At 41.9% G+C, this 27,670-nt stretch overlaps 6 protein-coding genes across 10 annotated transcripts; 4 read left to right on the forward strand and 2 right to left on the reverse strand.

Moving 5' to 3' along the window:
• Positions 1-1,984: 1,984 nt before the first annotated feature.
• LOC118121675 (alpha-crystallin A chain) lies at positions 1,985-4,025 on the forward strand. The gene is made up of 3 exons (XM_035177715.2): positions 1,985-2,294; positions 2,499-2,621; positions 2,708-4,025. Exons 1-3 carry the CDS (start codon positions 2,115-2,117, stop codon positions 2,897-2,899), a joined length of 495 nt encoding a protein of 164 aa, XP_035033606.1. The 5' UTR covers positions 1,985-2,114; the 3' UTR covers positions 2,900-4,025.
• Positions 4,026-4,413: 388 nt separating this feature from the next.
• mia (MIA SH3 domain containing) lies at positions 4,414-5,699 on the reverse strand. Its single transcript, XM_035177750.2, has 4 exons — positions 5,369-5,699; positions 5,058-5,191; positions 4,838-4,948; positions 4,414-4,756 (listed from the first exon to the last, which is right to left on the reverse strand). The coding sequence occupies exons 1-4, from the start codon at positions 5,484-5,486 to the stop codon at positions 4,733-4,735; spliced, it is 387 nt and encodes a 128-aa protein (XP_035033641.1). The 5' UTR covers positions 5,487-5,699; the 3' UTR covers positions 4,414-4,732.
• A 327-nt stretch (positions 5,700-6,026) lies between these two features.
• bicdl2 (BICD family like cargo adaptor 2) lies at positions 6,027-11,646 on the forward strand. 3 transcript variants are annotated; one of them, XM_035177746.2, is made up of 10 exons: positions 6,027-6,160; positions 6,850-7,322; positions 8,266-8,481; positions 8,734-8,850; positions 9,537-9,683; positions 9,865-10,011; positions 10,239-10,313; positions 10,878-10,960; positions 11,062-11,176; positions 11,263-11,646. In XM_035177746.2, the coding sequence occupies exons 2-10, from the start codon at positions 7,077-7,079 to the stop codon at positions 11,428-11,430; spliced, it is 1,314 nt and encodes a 437-aa protein (XP_035033637.1). In that variant the 5' UTR covers positions 6,027-6,160; positions 6,850-7,076; the 3' UTR covers positions 11,431-11,646. The 3 variants fall into 3 exon arrangements, with proteins under 3 accessions (XP_035033637.1, XP_035033640.1, XP_035033639.1); XM_035177748.2 differs by having other exon boundaries at positions 6,062-6,160; positions 6,831-7,322; XM_035177749.2 differs by lacking the exon at positions 9,865-10,011.
• A 951-nt stretch (positions 11,647-12,597) lies between these two features.
• Positions 12,598-17,391, reverse strand: si:dkey-71l1.1 (uncharacterized protein LOC569883 homolog). 3 transcript variants are annotated; one of them, XM_035178980.2, is made up of 10 exons: positions 17,229-17,391; positions 16,498-16,697; positions 15,963-16,030; positions 15,755-15,847; positions 15,516-15,617; positions 15,265-15,370; positions 14,480-14,602; positions 14,286-14,362; positions 14,099-14,201; positions 12,598-14,019 (listed from the first exon to the last, which is right to left on the reverse strand). In XM_035178980.2, exons 2-10 carry the CDS (start codon positions 16,679-16,681, stop codon positions 13,880-13,882), a joined length of 996 nt encoding a protein of 331 aa, XP_035034871.1. In that variant the 5' UTR covers positions 16,682-16,697; positions 17,229-17,391; the 3' UTR covers positions 12,598-13,879. The 3 variants fall into 3 exon arrangements, with proteins under 3 accessions (XP_035034871.1, XP_035034870.1, XP_035034869.1); XM_035178979.2 differs by having other exon boundaries at positions 17,225-17,391; XM_035178978.2 differs by having other exon boundaries at positions 17,215-17,391.
• Positions 17,392-17,627: 236 nt separating this feature from the next.
• Positions 17,628-21,020, forward strand: fdxacb1 (ferredoxin-fold anticodon binding domain containing 1). The gene is made up of 6 exons (XM_035178975.2): positions 17,628-17,682; positions 17,871-18,127; positions 18,221-18,377; positions 18,889-19,092; positions 19,260-19,418; positions 19,518-21,020. The coding sequence occupies exons 2-6, from the start codon at positions 17,950-17,952 to the stop codon at positions 20,761-20,763; spliced, it is 1,944 nt and encodes a 647-aa protein (XP_035034866.2). The 5' UTR covers positions 17,628-17,682; positions 17,871-17,949; the 3' UTR covers positions 20,764-21,020.
• A 491-nt stretch (positions 21,021-21,511) lies between these two features.
• alg9 (ALG9 alpha-1,2-mannosyltransferase) lies at positions 21,512-27,572 on the forward strand. The gene is made up of 15 exons (XM_035178976.1): positions 21,512-21,724; positions 22,925-23,060; positions 23,215-23,349; positions 23,573-23,643; positions 23,774-23,862; positions 24,080-24,215; positions 24,320-24,407; positions 24,633-24,738; positions 25,084-25,206; positions 25,559-25,713; positions 25,843-25,972; positions 26,075-26,222; positions 26,409-26,538; positions 26,631-26,761; positions 27,001-27,572. The coding sequence occupies exons 1-15, from the start codon at positions 21,585-21,587 to the stop codon at positions 27,122-27,124; spliced, it is 1,842 nt and encodes a 613-aa protein (XP_035034867.1). The 5' UTR covers positions 21,512-21,584; the 3' UTR covers positions 27,125-27,572.
• Positions 27,573-27,670: the final 98 nt, after the last annotated feature.

Raw genomic sequence — 27,670 nt, forward strand, 5'->3', positions numbered from 1 at the left:
AGAGGAGTCTTCCATGTCATCAAAGGAGAATTCTGTCTTGGAATCCAGCTATCCTAAATGGAGAAGGCTCCCTTGATGACATACAAATATTGCACTTGAGCAAATCAATTTGGTCATATTAGCTATAGTCTAGCTAATTGTGTTAAGAAGCAGTGTTATTTACTGGTGGCCCATAATGTATATGAGTTGCGGTACGTGCTGTCAAAGCTGAAACCGAGATAAAACCTTTTGCACCGTACCGACGTTAGAAACGACAGCAACGTTAAATAGAGTAATTAACTGAATGAAGCTAACGGTAACTAGAGTTAACTTTAACCAGTCAGTAGAGTAACTAACTGAATGAAGCTGACGGTAACTAGAGTTAACTTAAACCAGTCAGTAGAGTAACTAACTCAATGAAGCTGACGGTAACTAGAGTTAACTTTAACCAGTCAGTAGAGTAACTAACTGAATGAAGCTGACGTAACTAGAGTTAACTTTAACCAGTCACTAGAGTAATTAACTGAATGAAGCTGACGGTAACTAGAGTTAACTTTAACCAGTCACTAGAGTAACTAACTGAATGAAGCTAATGGTAACTAGAGTTAACTTTAACCAGTCAGTAGAGTAACTAACTGAATGAAGCTGACGGTAACTAGAACTCTGCCTTTAGCGTCTTACCCTCTAACATACGAGTCGCTGTTGACTTTGCTGCTTGAAGAGGCGACTCGTTTCATCAGAGTCATAAACGAGTTAATGTCCCGTTCAAACGCTGAGATCACTGGGTTTCTTTTATCAAGTTTCCCATAATATGAAGCCGGAAACTCCATCTCTGTAGCCGCGAAGTTAACTTTAACCGGCTAACGTGTTTATGCTAGCTACCGTGTCCAACAACAAACTGAGGCTTGTTACCATGGAAACGACGCACAGGAAATGGCAGGCAGGCTCTTGGCAACTTTTAATGTATGATTATGTGTATTTTATATTTTAATGGGCGATTATATGTATTTTATATTTTAATATGTGATTATAATGTGTATTTTATATTTAATATGTATTTATTATGTGCATTTTATATTTCGATGTGTGATCATTATGTGTACTTTAGATTATTAACTTTAATTATTTGCTGTACTTTAGATTATTAACTTTGTTTTAACCGATGTAACCTATGTGTCCTAGAGCTTTATTAAAAGTGTACACAGGAAAAAAAGACAACTTTTAGGTTTCACCACTTCAGTTTCACTTGGTCTGGTTTTTCAGGTGGTGAGAACTATAGATAGATACATGCAAATTAGGCTTTTGACTACTCCCACTATTATCCTGTAATTGTAATTGCTGGCTTTTTGTAACATAACTTTTCTGCTTTGTCATGATGAATCGTCTTTGCCTGTCCAAATGACAGCCCATTTATAATAGGTTCCATTGCATGGTATCCTGGCTCAGTACGGAAAGTAAAATGATATGTGTTAATAGAATAAGTCACATAAACTAACAATTGGTGTTTGAGAACACGCCTGGGAGAATGAAGCAGTCGCTGAAAGATGTTTGGTTGGCACAACTGAACCATGGTAGGAAGGGACTTCATATTTTTCATCTGAGCTCATGGCAAAATGATGCTCAGTGTCACCTAATGCTGCCCCTTACAAACTCATCAATTCCCATTCAACCCACACTTCTACTCTGCTCACAAACCTAAAGCTTCTGGCACTCGAAGCACAGCAAGCTAATGCTCTGGCAGCTATTCCTCAAACAAATCACACACACACCAGACAGGCGCATTTCCTGGGGGATGAGTATGGGGGCATCAGCAGTACTCTGAGCCAGTGTCACCTCATGACCCAGAGAAGGGAGAGACAACCAGTCACAGGCGGTCAGATGAAACAATGAGGGCCATGGAGGGATAAATAGTTGACATCATTGTTCCAGAAAAATCAGCCTGTTGGCAGAGTCACTGTGCAAGTGTGCATGGGAGGTTATGGAGGGGAGGGGACATGCAGAGGACGTGACCACAGACAGAGGCTCGGGCAAAGGCCTATAAATGAGGTGCCGCAGCACCCATGTCAAACCAAATCAAACCAAGACTCAGCCTCGCTCAGATCCATTGTTTTTTTCACCCCTCCTGAAATCTCATCATGGATATCCCCATCCAGTATCCTTGGTACCGTCGGGCCTTCCCTCATCGGCTCTCTGACCTCCCCCCGGCAGAGCCTTTTGTTGACTGGCCCCACATGTGGCCCTTTTCATGGTCCTTGCCCTGGATGCGCCAGTCGGCCATGCGCTGGTTCAACTGGCCTGACAATGGACACAGTGAGGTAAAGTAAAATTCATGTTTCCCTAATACAATCTGACATCTTAGGTGAAATTACTGCTTTCTGAAAATGTATTACCAACATAACTTATAATCCTATATATACTATGGAACATGATGTAACAGACCATTGATGATGACTGAGTCAAAATGCAGCAGACTGGCTCATTTGTCAGTCCTGGTCCTAACAGCTGTGCTGTCTGTACAGATGCGCATAGAAAAGGATCGCTTTGTCATTTATCTGGATGTGAAGCACTTCTCCCCTGACGAGCTGTCTATCAACATCAGTGACGAGTTCATCACAATACATGGCAAACACGAGGATAGACAGGTCAGAGGGACTACACAGCTCTGCAGAAATAATCATACAGATTTGGTGACACCTTACTGATGCACTGACTCTAAATCTGTTTCCAGGACGACCATGGCTTTGTGTCGAGAGAGTTTCTCAGGAAGTACAGGCTTCCTGCAGGCATGTCGGGTACTGATGTCACCGCCAGTCTGTCATCTGATGGTTTGCTGACAATCACTGCACCTCGGTCATCTTCTGGACAAGAGCGCAATATTCCCATCTCCTGTGAGGATGGGACACCGAAACAGAAAATGTAGAACAAAGTCTGACGCTGCCGATGCTGTTTCAGTTCTAACCAAAAGTGCTGCCTGTTGTTGTGTTTAATCTGTCTCAGTTTAGACACGTGTAGGTGGGACATGCATGTCTAGATGTCTACAGGTGTGTGGCTTCTAATAAACCAGTAACTCCTGATAGTGTCACAGCGAGACAAATTGTTGCCTTAATAAAAGACTAACATGTTGAGTTTAGATGACACCATATTGAAATTTTCCAGAGACACACTGTGGTGACTTGTAGTTTATTTTTCTATCAAAAATAACTTTTAGACAAAAAATATTCACATCCACCATGCATGTCAGGCAAGGCAAGATTATTTGTACAGCACATTTCAACAGTAAGGCAATTCAAAGTGCTTTACATAAAATACAAAATGCAACAAGTAGTCTATGGAAATGGTGCATCAAGGCCATGTCGTTCTAATTTGAATTCCCTATCTTTATCACACATTTTACAACATACCATGTCTAAACTGTTCCTGCACTTTGGTGACAAAATTATAAGTAATTGTTTTTTATTCTAACCTAACACATCTTGCAGCATTTATTAGTTGTACTGGGAAATGCTAAACAGTCAATTTAAAGGAGATGAAATGGGAATTCCTGTCAAAATTGTCAACTAAAGATGATAACAGACTGAAATTGTTAGAATTAATTTGTTTTTACAATAGTGTCAGTGTGGGTATGAGTAAGATGCCAACTTGATTGTTGTATGAGATTAGTGTTGGTTTCAGTACGTGTGAGGAGGAAGGAGTTCTCTGGAGGCATATTCAGTGATTTTATGGTTGTTCAGTAAGAATAAAAAACGCCACCGAAAGGACTTGGGACCAGGTGTGTTCTCTGTAGAGAGGAAGGAAAAGGGTGAACGAGCAGGAGGGAAAGTAGACGACAAAGAAAGAATCAACTAATGTTTGGAACTGATCACTTTTCCAGAGAGCGAGGACTGGAGCATGGACTCTGAGCTGCTAACTCTAGTGTGTGTGTTGGTGTGTGTGCATATTTGTTGGTGGATACAGAAATTGTTTGCTCTATCTCCCCTTTATATTGGCAAAAACCCTTTGGCATATTATTACAGAATAATCAAATAGAATAAACGTTGAAACTTAAAGTCACAGGCCTGCTGTGTTTTTTGTCTGTTTCATTTACAAAAGAACAAAAGGTTTTCTATCAAGCTGCTTCATGTGAATAACCATCACGTTATGCACTCAGATTTTTATTTGTTTTTGTCAGGTCTCGACTTCCAATTTCTGAATTAATATACTGTAGAAGCACAAGTCCAATACCATTGTAGCTTGTCTTGAAAATATCCCTATATGCCATAATTCCTTAATCCAATACTGAGGGATAAACGCAGAATACCACTTCTTTGATGACAACATTATGAGTTGGATTCATATTTTCTGTGATACACAATCAAGAAAAGACAAGTACTGTAGTAGTGGAGAAAAAATATACACAATTCATATTTTTCTCTTTTTTAAAACACATTTAATACTTGCAAAACAGATATAAAGAGCATGAGGGAGTATTACAAAGAATGCAGGCTGTGAGACTTTTCTATGAATTCCATAAGGTGGAGGAATACAAAGCATTCAACAGAAATGGTTCATAATTCAGCGCTGGGAAATCCTGATGATATATAATTGCGTTCTGCAATAATTTGTTGCTAAATGAAGCTGCTGCCCATGTTCCCCTACAGATTATCAGCAGTGGAGATATACTGTGCATTTACTACACCATCAACAATGTGTGTAAGATCATGTGACAAAGTCATTCTGTATTTGAAGGTTGACCTCTTCATTGACAAATGCATCATCAGTTACAGTAGAAGTCCCATTTCTGGAAACAAAAAGAGAGGTAGAATTAGATGAAAATATCATGTACGTGTGTGTGTGTGTGTGTGTGTGTGTGTCCACCTACAGTAGTTGTGACTTCAGTGCTGGCCGGCATGAGAGGATGCGTCTCCTCCACAACGCTGCTGGGGAAGTGGCCAATGCGAGCCTCCTGTTGTCCGTAATAAGAGTCTTGAACCTGCAAACAGACAAACATTGTTAACAGCACCACTGGATGCTATTGCTGCACATGGTTGTCTTATGTACTATACTTATTATCCCATATAAACCTTGTTTGTTGTACTCACACTGCCAGCCCAGAAGAGGTTCCCTCTGTCTTTTAGCATTGCATATACGTAAACCAGCTGGCCCTGTCTGATGGGGATGAACCTGCAGTCTCCAGGATAGTAGTCCTGCACTGCACGAGCTATCAAGATGGGATCTGAGCAGAAATTATGCAAGAGAGGGATGTGAGATAGGTTACGAAAGAAGGCATCATAGAAAGGACTTTTGCAGTACATGATATTTGCCATATTTATGTGCAACTTTAGGTCTGCATGCAACAGTGGCTGCATGCAGCTAACTAATGTGTGCAGTAAAAGGAAGTTGTGCTACTTACGGCTGCAGTCAGAATCAGTGCAGAGTTTCTTGTTGGAGAGTTTTGGCATCTGCCTTCCAGCTTCACATGTTGCCAGCAAAAGCCAGATGGAAAAAGCGACCAAGAGTTTGCAAGTCATGTCTGTATGTGAACGCAGCGACTGATCCTGAGGTACTGAGCTTGTTCACCCCCTTTTGTCTGTTTGCCGTCTCTGAGCGAGAGGTGTAATGACAGCAGTCCCCTCTTCTGCTCTCCCTACCCCCTAAATGAACACACACACACACACACACACACACACACACACACACACACACACACATGCAGACACACAGAGCTCCTTTCAAAACTTACAAGCAGGTAAACAGGATGGGGGGATGATGAGGAGGAGTAGGAGGGCCAGATTACACAGACTCTGGTTTGTCTCCTATCCTCCCCCTCACCCCATCTCACCCTGTTTTATCCCCACTCAAACTGCATCATGTTGGACTTTGCAACAACACATTCCTCAGAGTTAATACACTATATGTTTCCCCCGACCTTATTCAGCCACTAGATGTCATAGCAATGACTAATTTACACTGTTCCACATCTTCCCTGCTCAATGATTATTCCTCCCTCTGCTTGCTCCCTTTACCTTACCTCTAGAGGTGGAGCCACTGGCTGTATTTACATGCTGTATGTTTCCACTGCCAAGGAAACTAGCTGAGCCTCTCTTGTACAAACACACCCACACTCACAGACACACACACAGACGCACACTCACCAAACAGGAAGACTGTACCTGTTTACTGCGCGTTGGCTGGGAACTGTCAGGTAAGACAGACTTAACATTTGTTCTTTAATCAGGTGGGTTAAAACGGATTATTTCATTTCAGATAATAAAAACATGCTAATTATAGCTGGAGTAAGAACAAGTTCATTATTTTGTTTTCATAATGATTTTAAGTTGGTTGACAGCCCGGTTTCATGGGGTGTTACCATAACAGGTGAGGACACATATGGGGACATCAGGCGTCAAGGCAGAAATGACTGAGGTGAAACTGAGGAGACAGTCTGAGACTGAAATTCAGTTTATATAAACAGAATAATGACAGGAAACTATATAACGTTGTACTAACTTCTCATGGAGACTTAATATTGACTTAGAAGGTGGATGTGGTGATTAGGTCTAAGTGATTTGGTTCAAATTGATTACTTTAGAGACTGTAATGAGAAGAGTTAATTACTTTGTTGTCTTTGTAGGAAACAGTGGAGCACAATGCCTTTGGAATTTAGGGAGGGGGCAGGACAACACAACAGAGGAGCTGGTATTTCGGTCAAAGTAACAAAAGCGCCCCTCAGACAAAAGACCTCGTTAAAAGCCATGTGTGATTGTATTACTAGAAAACAACTCGTTTGGTTTTCACATCATCCATGTACATGTCCTGATTTTCACTGTTACAGTTGACAAATATGTTTATTGTGCTCTTCTGTGTTACTGAAGGTCTTTCCTTTGCCCACAGAGTTGTCTGTGAAGACAGAGATTTAAATGACACCAGTATCAGGACCACTGGCATCCCAGTGAAGGAGTTTGGCTGAGACAAATTGGACTACTCACTTAAACACAATTGGATTCCTGATTGTACACAAACAAAGATCATGGCTGCCTTCTTGCAACCTGTATGAGTGGATTACAAGATCTGGGATGATGCTTTTCTAACCGAGACCTACAAACCTGCAACTGTCAACAATGTTCACCCCGAGAAAAAGCAGTCTGCCCTCCCCCAGCATGGAGGACTCCTTCTTCCCTCTGTCCTCATCTTCCTCAATGTCTCTCTCCTTTGCTCTCCCTTCATCTACCTCCTCTCCTGGCTGTCTCGATGGCACAGGAGAGATAGAGACAGATCTGATCCTGGCTGCGGAGCTGGGACAGGCGTTGCTGGAGAAGAATGAGGAGCTGGCGGCCTCTCTGGAGCAGAGGGAGAGGGAGATGGAGGTAAGGATGAGGCGGCTATAAGTTTTCTAACATTAATAAAAACTATAGGGAGGTGGGAACTGCAAACTTTTACCAACTAGCAAATCACACCTGAGTGATTCGAGCCTGCAGTGTAATTGTTGTGTGGAATTTATTTACTTTAAAACTAAAATTAACTCACTTTATTCCATTTTATATTAATTCCATCTAATCTACTGAAATAGATTTAAAAAACATAGAACATAAAACTAATATAAAAACAACATTAAAATCTTCCACATGCATTTGACTTTACTTTACTTTACTTTACTTTACTATTCTTTACTTTACTTTACTTTACTTTACTTTACTTTACTTTACTTTACTTTACTTTACTAAACTTTACTTTACTTTACTTTTGTTTTTGCAAATTACACAGAAAATAAATTAGACTAAGGACTATAGCTAATGAGGAGAAACATGCAGAGAGATATTATCCTCAATATTTAGAGTAGTTATTGCAACCGTTATGAACGCTGGTGTATTCTTTGAGTGTTTTTCTGTGTAAATGACTGACACATTCATATACATTTATTGCTTTGGCAGTGTTAAGCTGTCCCTATGATAAGCCTATTATAATGAGTCAATATAACATGTGACATTAGGAAACCAGATATCAATTATAACTTTATTGTTGGCTGGATTCCATTTAGCTGTCTCAGTTTCAGGGACATGTCATTGTGTTTTCAGACTCACTGTCATAGCTTCCTGTAATGCGTAATAGAACAGAGCCTTGGGCACTCAAAATCGAATACTGGTGCTTTCCCTGAGCCAAGAGTAACCTGCCTATAGAAACCAGCATATGTTACCATTTCACTTCATATTCAAAGCAACAAGAAGGCAGAAATAAAATGATCCATCTATTTCAGTATCGGATATTTTCATGGTGCCTCAAAGTCAGTTCATGTTGCGTTCACTGTCTCAGGTTTTACAGCAGGAAAAGCATGTTCTTCAGAGGAGGCTGGAGATGAATGAACTGGACTCTGGACAGAAAGAGGCAGAGCTGACGGCGGATTTGTTCTCCCTGAGGGCCGAGGTGGAGCGCCATCACAGCCATGGAAGAGACCGCAGGAGAGACGAGAGCGAGCAACTGACTCAGTTGGCCAATCATAACCAACGATTGGTGGAGCAGCTGGCAGAGGTCAGTTTGAGGGTAGCCTTGATACCTGGCGAAGAGAAACGTCATGATTCTGTTGTAATGCAGTTAGAATGAAGAGAATCTAGGTGTATATGTGTGGTGTGTCTGTGCGTGGGAAGTGTCTGCGTCGCTGTGGTGTCACGTCACACTCTCACAGACGAGAACAATGCAGACCAGCAGGTTTTGGGAGTCCTATCTTTGTCACTCGTTGAATAACAGCCTTTTTTAAAACCTTTTCATCTCCCTCCCATCCAGGCTGTAACACTGGAGCACTCCTTGAGGATTGAGCTTCGTTCCCTCAGGGAAGAGATGGATGAATCGTCTTTCAGCAGAAATATCAGCTTCTCCCAGATACAGAATATTCAAGCCGAGGTATACTTGACATTTCAAACTAGCAGAGTTTTGTTGGGACCATGCACCTGTTTGCAATATATGGCTTTTTCTGAAAGAAAAACAAGTACTGTTAAATTATGTCTATAAAAATTTTAAGATTTTTGCTTTAACGTCTCAAGCTTCTTGATGTTTTAGGTGGCTTAATTCTGACGTGAGTGCATACCTCTGCCATAGCCTACCAGTCCCTTCAAATTCAATCAAGCTGCATCAAACTCCCAGATATCAGTCCCCTAAATGTGGCAAATTTTTTTCTTCATGACCCATGAATTATTCCCTTATGGGAAACCAATGAAAATCTCAAAGAACGCCCTATCTCGCAATGTTAAAGTGATCTGCAGCCTTGTTCAGATCTGTGCCAAAATGTAATGGGCTGTTTCTTTGCCAATGTCCCATCCTTCCACAAAGTTTCATCGAAAGCACCCCTATCAAAAAAAAAAGGACAGGGGCGAGGATATAAAAGCACAATATGGAGTAAATGCATTAAGATTTAACAGACACATTACTCACTATGCAAGTACGTATATATGTCAAAGCTTCAAATCCGTTTAAAAATGAATTGCAAATGTATTTAAATGTTGATCAGAAGCACAATCATACAGCCAGTGCCTGTCTCATGAGTGCCAAGTCTCCTTATCTTCATCCATGTTTCCCTCCCTCCTGCACAGAATCGAGTTTTGCTGGAGCGGCTGTCGTACATGGAGGCCCAACTCAAAGCCTCACAGGAGGACGGCGACAGACTCCGAATGGAGAGAGAGGGACAGAGAGAGAGAATATCTGACCTGCAGATGAAACTGAAGGACAAAGAAGCAGAGGTGAGGATCAGTCACTGAGGTGTTGCACTGAAACACGACGCTGAGGGAACAGGGAGGGAACCATGTGTTGCAGGAGGTGTCACTCACCACTAACAGAATAAGACACTAACATGACTAGTTTTAAGCTCTTGATTCGTGTGTCTGTGTCTCACTGCATGTGTGTTTGTGTGTCTACATGTAGATAGAGCAGGAGCAGGGAGTGGTGTTTGAGTTGCGTACCTTGAATCGCTCTCTGAAGCAAAAAGCTCTGGGCCAGGGAGAGGAGAGCTTCCTGGACAGTGCTCACACACAACCTCTGTCTCTGCTTAGTGAGATTCAGCAATCACAGGTACTCACAAGAGAGAGACACACACACACAACACACCGGCATCTGCACAATAACTGCACCGTCTTACTTGTGCACTAACTCTGACCCTGTACTCACATCCGCACTTAACTACTTTGATACTAAACTGCTTTCTGACATTCTCAACCGGTTTGCATCAAAAGCACAAACAGCTTCTAATATATGTTGTGAACGCTGTGAACCTTCTGTCTGTTTCTCCTGTTGTTCAGGCTAAAGAGGCTCTTCTAGCTCATTCTACAGTCCTGCAAGCAAGAGACGAAGAGATACAGACACTCAAAGAAGAGGTCTGTCGAACTGTACACACACATACATACACACACACACACACACACAATTTAAAATGGTGATTGACTGAGTGGAGGAAACACAATGAGTTGTTGCTGGTTTCCATTTCAGTGGGTTATGAATACCTGTGAAAAGTGAAATCTTTGCTACCAAATGTAACAATAGAATTGTTACAGTTAAAAGTCCCTGTTTACTTTGTTAAATATTACCCAGCTTCACTTTGTTTGTGCTGAACAGTATATTATATTCTATGATATCACCACTAATATTGTGTCAGCTGTGGTCCACTATCAAGTGCGATGTGGGAACTTACAAACACTGATAATAGATTTTTTTGTTCTCGTGTCCAGTAATCAAGAAGATATTTGCATGTTTGTAGATTTAGGAGGAGTGAATAAGAAGTTAATTGTTTTCATCAAACACAGAGCAGTTTTCAAAGTGGACTATTTTAATGGGCGTCTTGAAACATATCTGGATCAGGATCTCAGAGCTGAGTGTTTTAAAAAAGGAAAAATATAATATTATGATGACTTTTGTATGCCTTTTTCTTTTCCACTCTGCAGCTACAGTCCCAGCGAGAAGAGCTGGAGACTTTGAGGGAAGAAGTCAAGCAGTTCGGAGGCAGTAAAGAAAAGCCGAGCTACAGGTGATGATACACAGCATCTCGTGTTGATTTGATTTGAACTGATTTCATTAGAAACCACAGTGACATATGTTTAGCTAATTCCCATGTTCATCAATGTTCAGTTCCTTGGAGAGTGAGTTGGCCACAGTGCGCCAGGAGAAAGAATCCCTTACTCAGCAGCTTCTCAACACCATCAAACACAAGGTGGCGCTGTCTCAGGAGCTGGAAGCCTGGCAGGTGGGTCTTTGTTCATGGATCCAAAATTCAAAATGATGCCTTTTGGCAACACATTGAGGTGGATTTTCTTTTCTGTATTGTTGCAGGAGGACATGCGTCTGGTGATCAATCAGCAGGTGCAGCAACGGGAGGAGAAGAGAGAGCAGGACAAAGAGCAGGAGAGAGAAAAGACAGTGGGACTCCAAAGAAGCAAATCTCTGAGAGTGAAGGGAGACGGAGCGAAGAGATTCTTCTCCTTTTTCAGAGACAAATAACTGTCAGCAGTTTAAACGGACTGAGAATCAGCTTTTATCTTTGCCACTGGGAGCTGATGTTGCCACATGCGCTGTTATCAGAATCAACAAGTCAAATGTTTACAGACCTTACATATGAATATATTTGTATATACAGTAGATGGGTGTACAGTAACAGTAATATCACTTTTTTTTGCATTTTTGTATTAAAAGGTTTTAAAAGCCACTAATGAATAATGGGTTTTACAATATTGTGGTTGCTTTGCAGTATTAATGATGTATTTTCTAAATGTCTGGTTTAGTTCTAATAGAGAAAATTGAGTATCATATTTTGGATACAAAGTTCATGTAAAGCACGTGAAAGCACAAGTTTGACAAAAAGATCCATCCGTCCATTATCTACCTGGAGCCAATCCCGGCTGACATTGAGCAAGAGGCAGGGGAACACTCTGGACAGGTCGCCAGCATATCGCAGGGAGAGTCTTCAGATAACCCAACCCCAATATGTCTTTAGATTGTATGAGGGTGGCAGTACCTGGAGAAACCCATGCAGACGAGTGGAGAACATGCAAACTCCAAACTAGAATTCAAACCAAGGACCTCCTTGCTGTGAGGCCACAGTGCTATAAACACTGTTCCACCAATACAATTCTGGTTCTTTATGAGACTGCTTCATAAAAAGGAGAAGGGTGAAAAGGAGAGAAACAGGAAATTAAGCAGAAAGCGCCTCAGTTTCTGGTGCCCATAATCACTCACCTATTAGCTTTGTTCCCTTTCGATGGGTACATTCAGTACAACCAATCAGTAAATGGCAGATTCAACCTAACCCCATTAACTGATGTGTTGTACTTTGTTTCCCTCCATCAGGGAACATTGGTTATATGTATAACCTCCAATTTAGGTCCGTGAAAAAAATATCTGGCTCTTAAATTTACTAGATGTTAAACTAAACACACAAAAATCTAAACAATAAGTTGAAGCTAAGAAGCTAAGTTAAGAATTATGTCTTAATTATGTTAAGAATGTTTTCTGTTGGTTTGTCACTAAGAACCAACCCCATCAAGACACATGTATTTATTGGTCCAGTTAATACAGTATAAAGAACTGCTGATAGTGGCTTTAAAGCTCAATGAATGTGCAGTACTATATTTTCAGAACTACAATATGTTGAAGAAAAAACTGTTTCACTATAATATAAATAACATCTTTATTAAATTAAGCCCCAAAATACAGTCATTCCCCTCCACCTCTCTCCATGCCTATAATACATTATGTATAAATTATACATTCAAAACATTGAAATTGTTAAATAGGACTGGAAATGCCCAGAAGCAGCGTGGGTAGTGCAGGTTGCATACAGGTCAGAGTTTCCACATGATCACATACAGAAGAGTACCGGTTCAATGGAGTTACCGAGCACAGCTGCTCACACAACCCTCACCTGGGGTTAACATGATGCGCAGCACAACGGTTCATTTGTTCCTGTGGGGAACACTCATATACTTTTATACCCTGGCAAAGAAAAGATGACAATCACACAGAATCAAACGCATGGTTTTAGGGTTCATAATGTTTCAGCATCACCCAAGAGTTATTACTAAGTTCCTGCTGAACACTTTTGTTTCTAAATTGATCCTCTAAAGCTTTAGTTGGTAAAAACCATCTCACTGAAACTGTCTGAAGATAATTACATTTAATCTTCTATATTTTTCCTCTGTTACTATCATGTGGTAATACTGTGGGGCAGCAACTCTTTCAAACCTCATACATGTTGGTGCATTCAAGCAATCGGATGCTTTAAAATTTTGCCTTGCACAGATTCAGTTTTGCTGTTTGCCTGAGTTTATTTTTTTTATTACACTGGCACAAATATAAACCAGTGGCTGCCTGGATGATGGGGAAAATTATGTATTGCTCTTACAAACCACAATAATGTGCTGGAGAAAATTGTCAACATCCAGTTCAGGTATACACAAACCATAGTTAATGGTCTAAGACATAAAAACATAAATAGCTTTGAATGCAATCTTTAAACATATATTTTCTTTATGTCTAGCTACAGTATAAAATTGTATATTATTTTCAGTTGAAAGTACAGTATGTCTCTTATCCTTTCGGTTTCCATTGTCCAGAAGGTGGTGTCCAGTCTGGTTTCAGGGAGAAGAAAACTCATCTCAAGTCACATAAGTGGAGCCCCTCAAATGTTAATCCAGTCTGTGTAATCCTCTTGTCGCCATCAGAGAACATCATCACCATTTCAAGAGGTAGGTTGCAAGATTCGATGCATCGTTTTAAGGAAACATTTTGGGCTTCAACACCCTAAAACAAATCCACAATACTCTGCTGGTTCCAAGTGTTTTACCGAAGTAGATAAAACTTGGAAGGTTGGGTTATTGTGAAGCCTCTCGAACGGGTCCCTGGACGGTCCTCCCCACGTTGGGCTGTATTACCAGCAGGGGTTAGTGGAGGATTATCCCACATTGACACCGAGCCCCACTTGCAGCTTGTCACCTCTGTGATTTACAAAGGCACCCATGATCAAGGTGGCAGGGAGTGGGGTCAGGCGCTTCTCCAACACGCCTCCTATTATACACCGACTGTTTATCATACCTGGATACACACACAGAAAAATGTCTCTGTATGTTTTCTGAATTATTTTCATTAAACATGACATAAGAAAGAAAGTTACCTCGAAACACCATGTTGGCCTCTGGGAGTTCCATCTGATACCCAAACGAGGCTGTGGTCTCTTGTGTCCTGGTACTGGCTTCAAACTCCACTCCCACTTGGATCTGGTGAACATGCACACATGCACAATCATTTTTGCAAAATGCAGCATATGTTGTATTTATATATTCTGGTGGTATTTTCTGTACCTGTTTGTTAGCTCTGTGATAGTAGCTGGCGTGGGCACCTCCTTTTCCCGCATTCAGTGTCGCCACCCAGTTTGGTCCTGCGTCAAGAGGAAGAAACATGCTGCTGCTCGATGAATCAGAACAGTTCAGAGAATGAGCCAACTAAATGAAGTCAGGTGTTAAAAGTGGATACACAAATAAAACCAAATTCTCACGAGAGTACTGTCCAGCCAAAGTAAGAATTCCTCCTTCCTCCGCTCTGCCGCGATGGTAGACCAGCTCCCCTCCTAACACCAGTCCAGAAGACACACTCTGCAGGAAGTGTGCCACAAGGATAACTGTAGCAGAGTAACACACAGATACATTGCAGACACATAGTAGATTAGATTAGGTAAGGTGGTACCATAAATCAGTTTGAAGGCAGATAGGAAGGACTAGAGGCCGACCGATGTGGATTTCTGGGGACCGATACCGAGATTAGGGTGTAAAAAGATTTCGTTATCGATATATCCCGCTGATAAGTTTATACATTTTTTAAATGTTGGCAATGATTCCTTAGATGTGATTATCAAACCCTCATGAGAGAGAAATGTAATTGAGGTTTGATATTTTATGGTCTAACCATATACTTTATTATAAATGATTCTTAATATAAAGAGAACACCGGTACAACCAAAAATGTAGAACTTGAATTAAGAAAATAAATGTATTTTTCTTGTAAAATTTAAACGTAAATGCACATCTTTTCTGCATTGTTAATTCTGTAAAATTAAAGTTTTCATAATTCATATCTGCCAACTGATAAATCTGTCAGGCTGTACTGAGTTTTAAAAGCTAATATAAATATATCATACCAGGAGAAACAATATCATATCCTCAAACCTATCAACCAACATTGATATGCAAATGTTTGTCTTCATACAAATGCAGGTGCAAAATAATTGAGCAATTACTGTAATGCTCAGGTGGGGCTCTAATTGTTCCACGCATCATTTATCACCTGACTCTCTGAGGACGTCCGGGTTGGCTACTGTCACAGCGGCAGTGAAGTCATTCCCTCTGTACTCGGTCTCAAACTGCCACGTTACAAATTGGGACTGCTGAGTCTATAACACAAGAGTTTGACTGTTTGACTGTTTTTCAGCAAAGTGCGTGAACTTAGCGAAAAATAACTGACTTTTATAGACATGGAGAGTGAATGTGGTTTGTGATAGATACATATGTGGAAAGAGATGGACATTTGGACCTCACCTGGAAGACGGACCTGGCTCGTACACGCTCAGTGAGATGCACCAGAGCGTGAGCGTTCAGGCTACCTGAAGAGTCCATCTCACCGATCAGTGCTGGGGCATCCTGAAATGTGAGGAGGCATCAGTGTGAAACCCGACAACTCATAAAGGCAGAAGTTCTTTCTTCTCCAATATAGCAGCTAAAAACATGACTGATAAAGTAGCAGTAAAATATTCATCATCTGATGACCCGTGCTTGACCTTGTCTTTGCTGTAATCATCAGACTGCAGATGCTCCACGTGGAACCGGTAGTGCGAAGGATTAACAGCACTGAGATGCAGAGTATGACTGGCCTGGAAACAAACATACACAAAGTAAACATCAGGTATTACAACATTTATACTCTTGACGTCTTTACCTGCAACAAATGGTTTGCATGTAAATGAATGTCAAATGATGAAGAGTCACCTTGAAGAAGCTGCTCAGAGTTTTATTGAGGATCATCTTAACTCCTTCAATCTGTTGAGGAAAAACATCTGAGAAGAAAAGGAGAATGATTTTATTCATTAGATTTTTTAACTGGGCTTAGTGTTTTAATCATGGGTTTGTTGTACAATTACATACAGATACAGGTACTGTAATATTCTGATTATTCTGCACTTCTAATGGTGATTGATTTCAGTAAGACTTTTGTGTAGCAATTTTTTGGCCGGTGCAGCATTATTATAACAAAACTGGCATTTACACAGCTACAGCTGAAAAAAATACAGTTTACACTTTTACACATTATTTTAAGAGCATAAAGTGCATGTACACTTCTGCGATAGATGAAAATATATTCTATGTTAAATGACAATTATATTGGCATTGCTTTTGAAACATCTGGCAGCCTATGAACCATCAAAAAAGATGTTGACCTTATGCATCGAGTGTTCAGTTTTGTGACTCAAGGGTTCCTGGGTACATGTCACACTTCTTGCTGTTTATCAAAGACATACAGTACCTTTGCAGCTTCTGTGGAGAGAGTGAAAGCTGCCTGGGTTGGGCAGGCGGCCATCTCTCCTTTCCCAGCGCGGTGGACTGTCCCAGTGAGCAGGATGTGTGTCCCAGCGAGGAGGAGGGGGGTCCGTGGAGAAAGGCCAGTTCTGATGGCCCGGACCACAGGTCAAAGCCAGGACGCTGCCCATGTGGGTGTAACACTTCCTACACGACACAAAAAATACACAAAGGACAGTTTTAAGATGACCATCTGCAGTTGGATGTTCCAGACTTTGTCCCTGCATGAAGAGAACAGAGGTCGAGCATAAAGCAGGAAAAACAGAACAGAAAATACAGTTTATCCTTGGCTACTTGTGGTTTTACTCAAGCCGGACATCTTTCACACAATATCTATATTGAATGCAGACATTCTCATATATAAATAACATAGATATATAGGTATAGATATTAATAGTATATGTACAGGTCTGTTGCTGCACCAACATATACAACTAGAGACAGTTACTCAAAAGTTAATGACATCATCAAGGGTGCAAACAAAATTCCCATATTCAAACTTAATATTTTGAATTGGTTTACATTCGATTTGAACCTTGAATAACAGAGATGGTCGCTACACTGTGCATCATGTCAGGCTGTCTGTTGTTTTCATGTGCAGGTGCAGCAACATCCGTTAGCTAGCGTGACCTTAGCATCAGCAAAAACACATGCATGTACGTACACGTTGCTACCTACGTCCGATGCGATCAAAACGCCTTAGAATTCCGGGCGGAACTGATCGCTGCACATCAGATAAACTGTCAGCTGGACGTTCTTCTTCAATAAACCCTTCAGTAAACGATGGCAGGTGATGCTGGGATGAACTGATGCTGTGAGTGGGGCTCCCTCCTCCAGATGTGACGCTCCACCCTGCATCACGTCCCCCCGGAAACACGAGTTTAATAAAAAAAAAACACACACTCTGATTTGCATACGTTTATTTATATATTATTATTATATTCATTTATAATAGGATAAAGAATACACATTCGCTTACGTTGCTTTTAACGTGAAATGCGTTTGTTTTGGGGGTTTTTTTTGGCACAGGTGCACGTTTGTGAGCTCGGGCGCGCACCTCAACGTTCCTCGCGTGTTGTTTCATGCCGGACGAATGAGTGTGCGACACAGCGACCAAAGCCAGCGTCTCCAGGTGAGAATCACGTCTCATGTTCCGCAGCGGAGCAGAGGAGAGGATCAACAGCTTTATTCCACCTCACATTCCATTTAATCCGTGTCTGTGAGCCGAGACAGTCACTGACACATTGTAAATAAGCCTTTACTGCGTCGGTGAGGGAGATTGACGGTTCACTGTCCCATCTTTGCTCATTTCTCTCTCAGAGCCGCTAAAGGAGGAGCAGGTTTTTGGTTGTTTTTATTATTTCAGGGAGTTTTCCCCCCATATCTATTCGCAGTGGACATGTCTCCTTCACGGTCCATGCTGCTGGTGGGAGAAGGGAACTTCTCGTTTTCTGCGTCCATGAGTCAGAGCCACGCTGACACGGACACCGGCGTCACGGCCACTTGTCTGCAGCGTGAGGACGAGGCACTGCGGCATGAAGGTGCTGCCGCTAACGTCCAGATCATCGAGGACTCCGGTACACGCCTGTTGCTGCCTGGACACTTTGGTTCATTCCACTGGCTGCGCTTCTTGTCTTTTCTCACTCGATTGGTGTGATTGTGTTGCTCAGGTGGAACTGTGCTCTTCGGGGTGGACTGCACGAAGCTGGGGGAATGTGCCTCCCTGCAGGGCCGCGTGTTTGACCGTGTGCTCTTCAACTTCCCCCACAGAGGCAGAAAGAGTGGGGTCAAAAAGAACCGAGAACTCCTGAGAAACTTCTTCCTCAGGTATAACTGCATCATGCCACAGGATTCAGTCCTTTCACAGGACCTTTACACTGTCAGTTTTCAAACCAAACCAATATCAAAGTTCTATTGTTTTTTCTGATTGAAATGTATCAATACCAAGTTTTGAGAACTATTAGGATTCAAAACTTTACTGTCCGATAATGCAGGCATTAAAGGAAAAGTGTCTTTCACTAGAGTATTGCACGCACACGAATACAACACGTCAGGAATAACATTTCAGAACAATGCTTAATACTGTATAGTAACAAGAGTAACAATTTTAAATTAAGTAAAAAGTTACCTGTGGCAATTGAAAGTTAAATATTAGATAATAAATATTAAGTGCTGTATGCCTGCTAAGCTGAAAGTAAAACATATGTGTAATATTGATAGGTAAATAGATTAATTGAAAAAATATTGAATGATCATGACTAAGGGCTGATGATGTCATAATTGTTTCCATACTTTTATGAACTGAAAAAAAGTTGTGTTCATTTTTCCGTTCCTCCAGTTGTGTTCAGGTGTTGGCTGAAGACGGCGAGGTTCATGTTTCCCTGTGCAACGGACAGGGCGGCACACCAGCGGACCAGCCGAAGCGGGAGTGGCACAACAGCTGGCAGGTGGCTGCCATGGCAGCAGAAGCACAGCTAATCCTTAGTGACATCCGTCCTTTTGACAGTGAGAAATACCAGAGCTACAAATGCACTGGATACAGGTAAGCAGTAAAGGTGAGTGTTGCAGTGTACAAATAGAAACAGCCCTTTGTGTGTGTGCGCGTGTGCGTGTGCGTGTGTGCGTGTGTGTGTGTGTGTGCGCGGGCACGTGTGTTTGATGTGTGTTTACATGCTCAGATCATCTAATGAGGATGTTGGTGTCGTGCAGGAGCCAGGATAAAGGCTTTCATGTGGCGAAAGCTTTGCTGCATGTGTTTACTCACAGCCTCCCTTACGTCTCTGCTGGGACGCTAAAGGTGGAGGAGTTGGTTGAAGGGGAGAAAGTCCAGTTCAACATGCCAGCTGAGCTCAGTGATTATATGTTCAGGTACTGTATAGCGAAAGCACTCACGCTGTTTGCGTATGAAACCACCAACGCAAAGAAAGTTACATAACCACATGCTCACTCTCTTCTCCCTTTCATCAGAGGATTTCTCTGCTCAGGTTCTGTCCACCCGGTCAGATTGGTGCAAGATTTTCTTCTCGAAGGACTGACGGAGAAGTGGCCGGTCTCCATGATGACAGAGACGGTTCCTTTCCTCATCAAGGCCAAACAGCTGCAGACGTGCTGCCGTGATATAGACGGTTCACACTTCTACTCAATCCACCTACTTCAAAGAGACACTGACATTCATATCTCTGCAGACAAGGAAAAAGATCCGTTGACGTGTTCCGACAGTCAAGGAGGCACAGACACACGAGGCACTCTAGTGTCCGCCAAATCTGTCACCTCAGAGAAGGTGAGGAGTAAAGGGGCTGAGTGTTTAAGGTCTGCATGTGATCATGATGTGGATCCTGAAGGCGAAAATGGTCCTTATATGCTGCGTCCATCACTGCTCCCTCACATAGAGGAGATTCTGACTAAAAAAGAAAAGTTGATTAACAACGCAGGGAATGATAGGGAAACAGAGTCGAACAGTAAAAGTGTTGAAGGAAATAAGCAGGAGGAGCCCTGTGGTGTCTCTAATGGTGTAAATAGCTTGTTATTTGGCATTAGCGGCCTGGTGTTCAGGAGCGTCCCCATCAACCTCTGGGCCCTGCCTGTTTTTCACGAGCTTCTCTTCAGAGGTGTTTTCCCCTCGGATTGTGAGCCAATCAGATCTCTTGGACAAGGGCTGGAAACACTGCTCGCACCGTATGGGGTTTCTCTGATTACAGAGGAGGGGGGTCTGCGTCTGATGGCACAGCCAATGGGTTTGGTTGGAAAGGCGTTTGCATGCAATGCAGATGACAACACGAGCCATGTCAGCATTACTTTGTCCCTAAATTTGGACCTTCTGGCCGCGCTTCTGTTTTCCCTTCCCGACTGGCGGCTGCTGTGGTCACACGACCAACGCTTCATGCAACAATTTGGACCTCGCCCGCCACCTGGGACATCCTTCCAGCCTTTTTCCCTGTTCCCTGAGCACTTCAACTTTGACATCAGCTTCTGGACGGGGCCGACATGGGAGGAGCAGAAGTTCCACGCCGTGGTCAGAGAGGCCAGTCAGGGAACCGTGGAGCAAGTTAAACTCATCGACACGTTCTCGCATCCCGACCTGAGCCAGACCAGTTACTGCTACAGACTCATCTACAACTCACACACACACGCTCTATCTCACACACAAGCCCTCACGTTTCATAAACACTTGGAGTCTTTAATTTCCTCTCGGCTGCAAGTCACCATCAGGTAGTTACATATCAATAGGAGGAACAACGGGATGAGCAGGGATTTGATCTCTTATTTTAATTATTAGTAGAGATATTATCATTACTGGTCCATGTCTGTCTGTGACTGCTAGTCAAGATATAAACATCTAATCCACAAAACTGTCATTGAATGGTGTTTACAGTAGCTGAGGCATTGATAATGGCATTTGAAAGTGATTGGAATTCTATATTTCTGTGTGTGTTTAAATTATCATACAATAAACCAGTAATTTAACATGAATGTGTGGTCCGTCAAGAATCATTGTTAAATAGTTGTAATCACAAGGATGTGACGAAGAATAAAAGTAGTTTTGCATTGAAGCCGCTCTGTCTAAAACAATCTGAAACAAGCAAAGCCAGTTTATTCTAATGATGTTATTTACTCGAGACATGAAGGGGACTTCCAGTCTATAATCCACTAGCATTTAACTTACTCTCCTGGAATGAACAATGTGAGTTTGATGCTAATTATGAGGAAAATAAAGACAATGTTATGAGATTGTTAATGTTGTTTAGTTGTGCATAATTTACGAGCAGAATTTGTATAATTGAAAGAACTGCTTTTTTTTTTTAACCCTAGTGAATTTTTTGTGATCCAACATATCTTTATATATGTTGAATTGTAATTGGTTAAATATACTGTATATGTTTGATATTTATTAATACAGAAGATACATATGATCGGAGCTTGATGCCTTCTGCCAAACAATACAGGCAGAAATGTTCCTCAGAGCCTGGTGCGCTGTCAGTGACCGGACAGAGACGAAAATGAACGAAGTCCGCCTCGGGAGCATCGTCGGTGAACATGGCGGCCAAGGCGCTCCGACAGCGCAGCAGGCGAGGCAGCAGACAGGACGCAAACAGCGTGAACGTCTCCGCCGAAGCTCGGACACCGAAAGAGGAGAAAGGCGGCGACGACCCTAAAACCACAGAGACCCGGCAAGAGTGAGTACGAGCCCGGAGGAGAGGCGCGAGACTTCCCGGCGCGACGGGCTCCGTTCCCCGGTCTGACTGACAGCCTGAGCCGGCGGCAGCTAGCTAGCTAGCTAGCTACTGTGAAGCTGTGGCTCTAAAACCCCGATAACAAAGACTGGAAACGTCCAGCTAACAACCTGCAGGGATGTGTTTGCACAGCGCCTTCATCTTTAATGGCTGCTCGGTTGGGTTTCCTCCTCAATAATAATATTTATTTGCATCGCTTATGTTTTGATAAAGCGACACATCGCAGCTAAGTTACCTTGTCATTCATTCTCCCACCCGTCCACAGCCAGACTCCCCACAGCTGACCCCAGTTCAGCCTGACCTCAGACAGACTCGGGTTTACTCTACAGCAGGGATCTCTGTTGTTGATTTGCTCGAGTGTTTTCAGGGACATGTTCACAGTGTGTAAGGTGACGTGTCTTAGTGACACGTAGTGTGAGGATCAGCGCTGAGCTGCAGCTCATCGAACTAATCTGATGGTGGGTGTGACCCGGAGGAAACACTGGCAGACACAGAGACCAGTGGAGATTATCACAGTATTTATAAACATGAAGGGAATTGGCTCTGAAACGTTCTTCTCTAATGATCGAGCTCACAGCTGTCCACATCTGGGAGGGGATCATAATGATCATCGATAAATAATGCTATTGTGCTATTATTTTAAATGATCATCTTCAGCAAACTGCTCATGCAAACACATCTATGTATATGTATGTGTATGTATAGCATACAATGTGCACATCCACCCTCTCTGCATATTTATACAGTATTTAATATTTATTTCATCATCGCTTCTTTGCATAACTTCTCCTCATATAGAATCATGTGACTTGTGTACATACTTTCAAGGTGTTTACTTTTATGCTGTTGGTCATTAGTGTTTCCAATATACAGCTTATTCTCCTACTGTATTTTCACATGCTATTGTACTGTACAGCCCGGACCATCCACCACTATAATTTGAGTATAATGATTTAAGTACCGTTCTCTAACTTATTTGTTCTTATTCGTTCAGTTTCATCATGCACCACAGTATTTATGTACTTTCAGGTGTCTTGTAAGACCAGAATATTTTGATGTTTTTATTACATTTGATACTGAATTTTCCTTACAATGAATTTGTTATTGTGGGCTAATTGTGCTTTGTGTGTATTTTTGTAACAGGTCAATAAGTCGCGGGGGGCAGGTCTGGGCTCCGGAGGGTTCCACTGCTTTTAAGTGTCTGCTCTCTGCACGTTTCTGTGCAGCTCTGCTCAGCAACATCTCAGACTGCGATGAAACCTTCAACTACTGGGAGCCTGTGAGTACAACCCACTAATATAACAAATCCACAATATGGCGTCATACGTCTCCCTTCCTGGGATTTTCTAATATCTGTCTATAATTTTCATCTCATTACTTCTCTTTCTTCAACTGCTCATGTCTGTAACTGTTGTGTTCACTGTTTTTGGCAGATGCACTACCTGCTGTACGGCACAGGGATGCAAACGTGGGAATATTCTCCATTGTACGCCATCAGATCTTATGCTTACTTATGGCTACATGCTCTCCCTGCTTGTTTGCATGCCCATGTTCTACAGACAAACAAGGTAACAATTACAAACTTGCTATCATTTCTACATTTGTTGTTCTATGAATCTACCTTATACTTGTAACAGTATATAGTCTTTGTTAAGAATAAAATATTTTTATCAGTAAAAATCTAGTAACATGATTTTACACCAGGTGACTGAAAACCATACCTGAATCCCCCAGGTCATTATTCTGGAACGTGTGCAGTGGTTTCAAGCTTGTGTTATAATTGTGTTGTAGGTGCTGGTGTTCTACTTTGTACGATGTGTGTTGGCCTTCACCTGCTGTGTCTGTGAACTCTATTTCTACAAGTGAGTTTTGTCTTCCTCTAATATGAAAGTGGTCTGTCCTAAGCACTTTGTCTCACAAATTCCTGGGTCTTATACAGTATACAATGACAAAGTGAACCATTTGACCCGTGTGTGTGTGTATGTGACACAGGGCAGTTTGTAAGAAGTTCGGCTTGCACGTGGGCCGTCTGATGTTGGCATTCCTTGTCCTGGGCACAGGAATGTTCTGCTCATCTGCAGGTTGGTCACATTTATTCACATAGTTTATCAACTCTGTCTCTCTCTGTACATTGTGTATCTTGTGCCTCCATTCATCATTTACCACCTGGAAACCTCTTTGTAAATTCTGCAGTGCATTTCAATCCTGTGATGGTATTTGCAGTACACGGAAAGAGGTTTTCCTGTTTGCATTTTTGTTTACAATTTGTCCCCCTTGTCTTTTGCTCTCTTGCCTCAGCTTTCCTACCTTCCTCTTTCTGTATGTATACAACGCTGGTTGCCATGACGGGGTGGTTTCAGGACTCAACGCCGTTAGCCATTGCAGGCGTGGCTGCCGGTGCCATTGTCGGATGGCCGTTCTCTGCTCTGATCGGGTAGGGTTGTAAACTAAAATACAGAGTTGTCCGCAATGCTTTTTCCAGATAGAGCTGTCAAAATGTATTGCTCTTAAATTGGCTCTGGTTTATTTGATCTGCAGGGCTCCAATTGCCTTTGACCTGCTGGTGATAAAGAGGCAGTGGAAAGGTTTTATCACCTGGTCGGTCATTGCTCTGACTCTACTGCTGGTGAGAGAATTTAAGAAATGCTTTATAACAAATCAGTAGAGCTTTTTTTTTTTTACTCCCTAATATCGATATTGGCATCAGCCCCCCAAAAATCAGCAGTAAGGCTCCACTAAATCTGTATACTTCATTCATCATTCATTTTTTAATATTATGTTAAATGTAAATGATTACAACAAAACTGACTCAGTCACCTTCCCCTCTGTTTATCCTGTGTGTCTTTCTTAGGTTCCACTGGTGGTAGTCGACTCTTTCTTCTATGGCAAACTGGTCATTGCTCCACTCAACATTCTGTTGTACAATGTCTTCACATCACATGGACCTGATCTTTATGGTAATTATACACAAGAGCACAGACGTAATTAAAGTGTTTATTTATATCACGGTGGCGAAAGATCTGCTGGGTGCACATGCTCCCTCTAATTAGTTTTAGAGTTTAGTGTTTAAGTTCTCATTCATTCAGTAAGTTCTCATTCATTTAATCAGTCACACAAAATATCTAAATAACTGAATACAGGACACTTGTCTCCTCCACCAGTATTCAGTGTTTCATCTATAAAACATCTTTGGTTATTTTAAGTAAATCATGCACTAATTATTCACTAATTATGTTGTTTTTATGTGCTAGCCTTTACACCATCTGTGACATTCTTCATGTTGTGTGTTGTTTCATTTTCAGGTACAGAGCCGTGGCATTTCTACTTTGTAAATGGGATCCTGAACTTCAATCTGGTGTTTGCTCTGGCGCTGTTTTCACTTCCACTCACCGCTCTCATGGAGACACTGCTACATAGGTTCAATGGTGAGAACTCAGGGTGGAGAGGGTGTCTACCATAGCAAAACTATTAATGCATGTTAATATACCTGGGAAATAGACTGGGTTTTGATAAGAGTTGATAAGAAGTACTCTGTTCATTATTTCCTGTCACTAACTGTGAACAGATGCTATTACTGTTATATAAAAATGATCCACATCCCAATTGATGCTATTTTGTACCCAAGTCCTCTACTGTATCATATAATGTATATTGAAAAAAACAAGAAATTAATCAAATCTAATTCAGCGTTAAGAGATTATTTTGGCTGAGATCTTCATTTTCAAAGCAGCATCTCTTGTGATCACATGTTCATGTGGACTTATGTGTTTTCTACAGTGCAGAACCTGGGCCGTCCTTACTGGCTGACTCTGTCTCCCATGTATCTCTGGATGTTGGTTTTCTTCACCAGATCTCATAAAGAAGAACGTTTCCTCTTCCCCATCTACCCTCTCATCTGTCTCAGCGGGGCAGTAGCCCTCTCTTCTCTACAGGTGGGGTTTGAAAAGTTCATATTTAAGCTTGAATAACAAAACAGTAGTCTGTTGTCATTGGCTTAATTTGTTTTTTGTCATGGATATGCCTGTAAAGTCAGTTTTTACACATTTTTTTATTCCTTATAGAAATGCTACCACTTCCTGTTCCAGCGATACCGACTGGAGCATTACACAGTCTCCTCCAACTGGCTGGCTCTAAGTTCTGTTGTGGTCTTTGCAGTGCTGTCGCTGTCTCGCTCCGTCGCTCTCTTTAGAGGTGCGTGTGCACAAAAACTCTGCTCTCCTGAGACCCAGTGTCGGACAACAAAAACAAGAGTTTAAGATGGATGAAATGAGATATTTCCCTCTCTGTCTTCAGGTTACCATGCCCCTCTGGACCTGTACCCAGAGTTTCACCGCATTGCCAAGGATCCGACTCTTCACTCAGTCCCTGAAGGCAGACCTGTCACTGTGTGTGTGGGCAAAGAGTGGTACCGCTTCCCGAGCAGCTTCCTACTGCCACACAAGTCAGTATCCAGGATATTGCGTTTGCGCAGAATCTTGAAGTCCTTCTCAGTCCTTTTCTTCTACTGGGACTTGACATATAAATGCTTTTCAAACACATCCAAGCAGAGATTACCTTTTTTTATCACCGATTTAAATGTATACTCAGAGTCAGTCACTTCCTGATAGTTACTGTTTCTAATCTCCAGCTGGCAACTGCATTTCATTCAGTCTGAGTTTAAGGGGCAGCTGCCTCAGCCATACGCCTCTGGTCCTCAGGCCACGCAGCTCATCCCAGATAATATGAATGACCAGAACCTGGAGGAGCCTAGTAGATATGTAAGTCACTCAGAAACGGACACGTTTATTGATGCATGGACAATGTATTTAAGAGCATTTGCAGGATATTTTTTAATGTGTGCTCTGTGCAGGTGGATTTACGGCAGTGCCAATACCTAGTAGACCTGGACTTGGAAGAAGAGACACCACTCGAGCCACGTTATTCAGCCAACAAAGAGGAGTGGAACGTCATCGCCCATAAGCCCTTTCTTCAAGCATCAAGGTGTTTTCCCAAACAAAAAATTTACACTGAGAAGTTTAAAGATTTTAAGGTTTAAAAAATGTAAAAAGTAAAGAGTAAGAAACTGCTAAAAATTCAGCTGTATCCTTGGAGAATTTTAGTGTCAAGCAAATTAACTGACAACAATGAATATAAAACCAATTCTGATTCAGCATCCCCACTATTGTTTTCCTGTTCATTTTCTTTTATCCTGAGACTGACACCGTTTTATTCTCTCTCAGGTCTTCTCCTCTCGTCAGGGCCTTCTACATCCCATTTATATCAGACCATCACACCACCTACAGGCGCTACGTCATCTTGAAACCCCGGCGGCAAAAGCAGCCTCGTAAGCGTACGCACGGCTGACCTTTGAACCTCAGCCCGGCACAAAATCCTGACCACAGAAATCAATGACTTCCCCCTCAACAAAACTGGTATTTGTGTGTGATTGTTGGACGTGTTTGGAAGTATTTGTCTCATGAAACATTCGAAGATATCGGACCCTTTAAGGACATTATGTCTGTGTGTGTGTGTGTGTAATTGAATGTATTATAGTTGATGCAAACTACAAGATTTTAGCCCAGGACAGGCCGTTACACACAAATGTCTTTTTTTTATACATCACTTGAAAATGCGGCCTGGAAGAATTTTTCTGACCAATGTGTCTATGAAATCTTGTAGTATTTGCTCATCTGCAGTTGAACAGTGTTTTCTTGTGTGTGCTGTTGAGTGTGAGCGTTTAGATGAACAGAGACTGAGTTTGTTCTTAATTTAAGTTGACATATGAATAAAACACGACTGACTGTGAATACAATACTCGTTTCCACCGTAATCTCATTTTATTTGAAGATGTAACAAACATACAAAGCACTCTCACTTACAGTAGAGATGTCAAGGCATTAGACATTCAGA

Source organism: Hippoglossus stenolepis, chromosome 15 (genome assembly GCF_022539355.2).
Source record: "Hippoglossus stenolepis isolate QCI-W04-F060 chromosome 15, HSTE1.2, whole genome shotgun sequence".
Lineage (NCBI taxonomy): Eukaryota > Metazoa > Chordata > Actinopteri > Pleuronectiformes > Pleuronectidae > Hippoglossus > Hippoglossus stenolepis.

What these genes read in the sequence shown, in the direction of transcription:
- LOC118121675 (XM_035177715.2), top strand. Translation starts at nt 2,115, where the DNA reads ATGGATATCCCCATCCAGTATCCTTGGTACCGTCGGGCCTTCCCTCAT. An exon ending in CTGACAATGGACACAGTGAG is followed by an intron (nt 2,295 to 2,498) that starts GTAAAGTAAAAT and finishes CTGTCTGTACAG; the next exon opens with ATGCGCATAGAAAAGGATCG. An exon ending in GCAAACACGAGGATAGACAG is followed by an intron (nt 2,622 to 2,707) that starts GTCAGAGGGACT and finishes ATCTGTTTCCAG; the next exon opens with GACGACCATGGCTTTGTGTC.
- si:dkey-71l1.1 (XM_035178980.2), bottom strand. Translation starts at nt 16,681, where the DNA reads ATGGGCAGCGTCCTGGCTTTGACCTGTGGTCCGGGCCATCAGAACTGG. An exon ending in GGACGTCCTCAGAGAGTCAG is followed by an intron (nt 14,603 to 15,264) that starts GTGATAAATGAT and finishes ACTCTGCTACAG; the next exon opens with TTATCCTTGTGGCACACTTC. An exon ending in GGCCAACATGGTGTTTCGAG is followed by an intron (nt 14,020 to 14,098) that starts GTAACTTTCTTT and finishes GTGTGTATCCAG; the next exon opens with GTATGATAAACAGTCGGTGT.
- alg9 (XM_035178976.1), top strand. Translation starts at nt 21,585, where the DNA reads ATGGCGGCCAAGGCGCTCCGACAGCGCAGCAGGCGAGGCAGCAGACAG. An exon ending in ACCACAGAGACCCGGCAAGA is followed by an intron (nt 21,725 to 22,924) that starts GTGAGTACGAGC and finishes TTTTTGTAACAG; the next exon opens with GTCAATAAGTCGCGGGGGGC. An exon ending in AATGTTCTGCTCATCTGCAG is followed by an intron (nt 23,863 to 24,079) that starts GTTGGTCACATT and finishes CTCTTGCCTCAG; the next exon opens with CTTTCCTACCTTCCTCTTTC.
- mia (XM_035177750.2), bottom strand. Translation starts at nt 5,486, where the DNA reads ATGACTTGCAAACTCTTGGTCGCTTTTTCCATCTGGCTTTTGCTGGCA. An exon ending in CACTGATTCTGACTGCAGCC is followed by an intron (nt 5,192 to 5,368) that starts GTAAGTAGCACA and finishes ATTTCTGCTCAG; the next exon opens with ATCCCATCTTGATAGCTCGT. An exon ending in GCACTGAAGTCACAACTACT is followed by an intron (nt 4,757 to 4,837) that starts GTAGGTGGACAC and finishes TTTTGTTTCCAG; the next exon opens with AAATGGGACTTCTACTGTAA.
- bicdl2 (XM_035177746.2), top strand. Translation starts at nt 7,077, where the DNA reads ATGTTCACCCCGAGAAAAAGCAGTCTGCCCTCCCCCAGCATGGAGGAC. An exon ending in TGGTGGAGCAGCTGGCAGAG is followed by an intron (nt 8,482 to 8,733) that starts GTCAGTTTGAGG and finishes CCTCCCATCCAG; the next exon opens with GCTGTAACACTGGAGCACTC. An exon ending in GTGAGATTCAGCAATCACAG is followed by an intron (nt 10,012 to 10,238) that starts GTACTCACAAGA and finishes CCTGTTGTTCAG; the next exon opens with GCTAAAGAGGCTCTTCTAGC.
- fdxacb1 (XM_035178975.2), top strand. Translation starts at nt 17,950, where the DNA reads ATGTCTCCTTCACGGTCCATGCTGCTGGTGGGAGAAGGGAACTTCTCG. An exon ending in TACAAATGCACTGGATACAG is followed by an intron (nt 19,093 to 19,259) that starts GTAAGCAGTAAA and finishes GGTGTCGTGCAG; the next exon opens with GAGCCAGGATAAAGGCTTTC. An exon ending in CTCAGTGATTATATGTTCAG is followed by an intron (nt 19,419 to 19,517) that starts GTACTGTATAGC and finishes CCCTTTCATCAG; the next exon opens with AGGATTTCTCTGCTCAGGTT.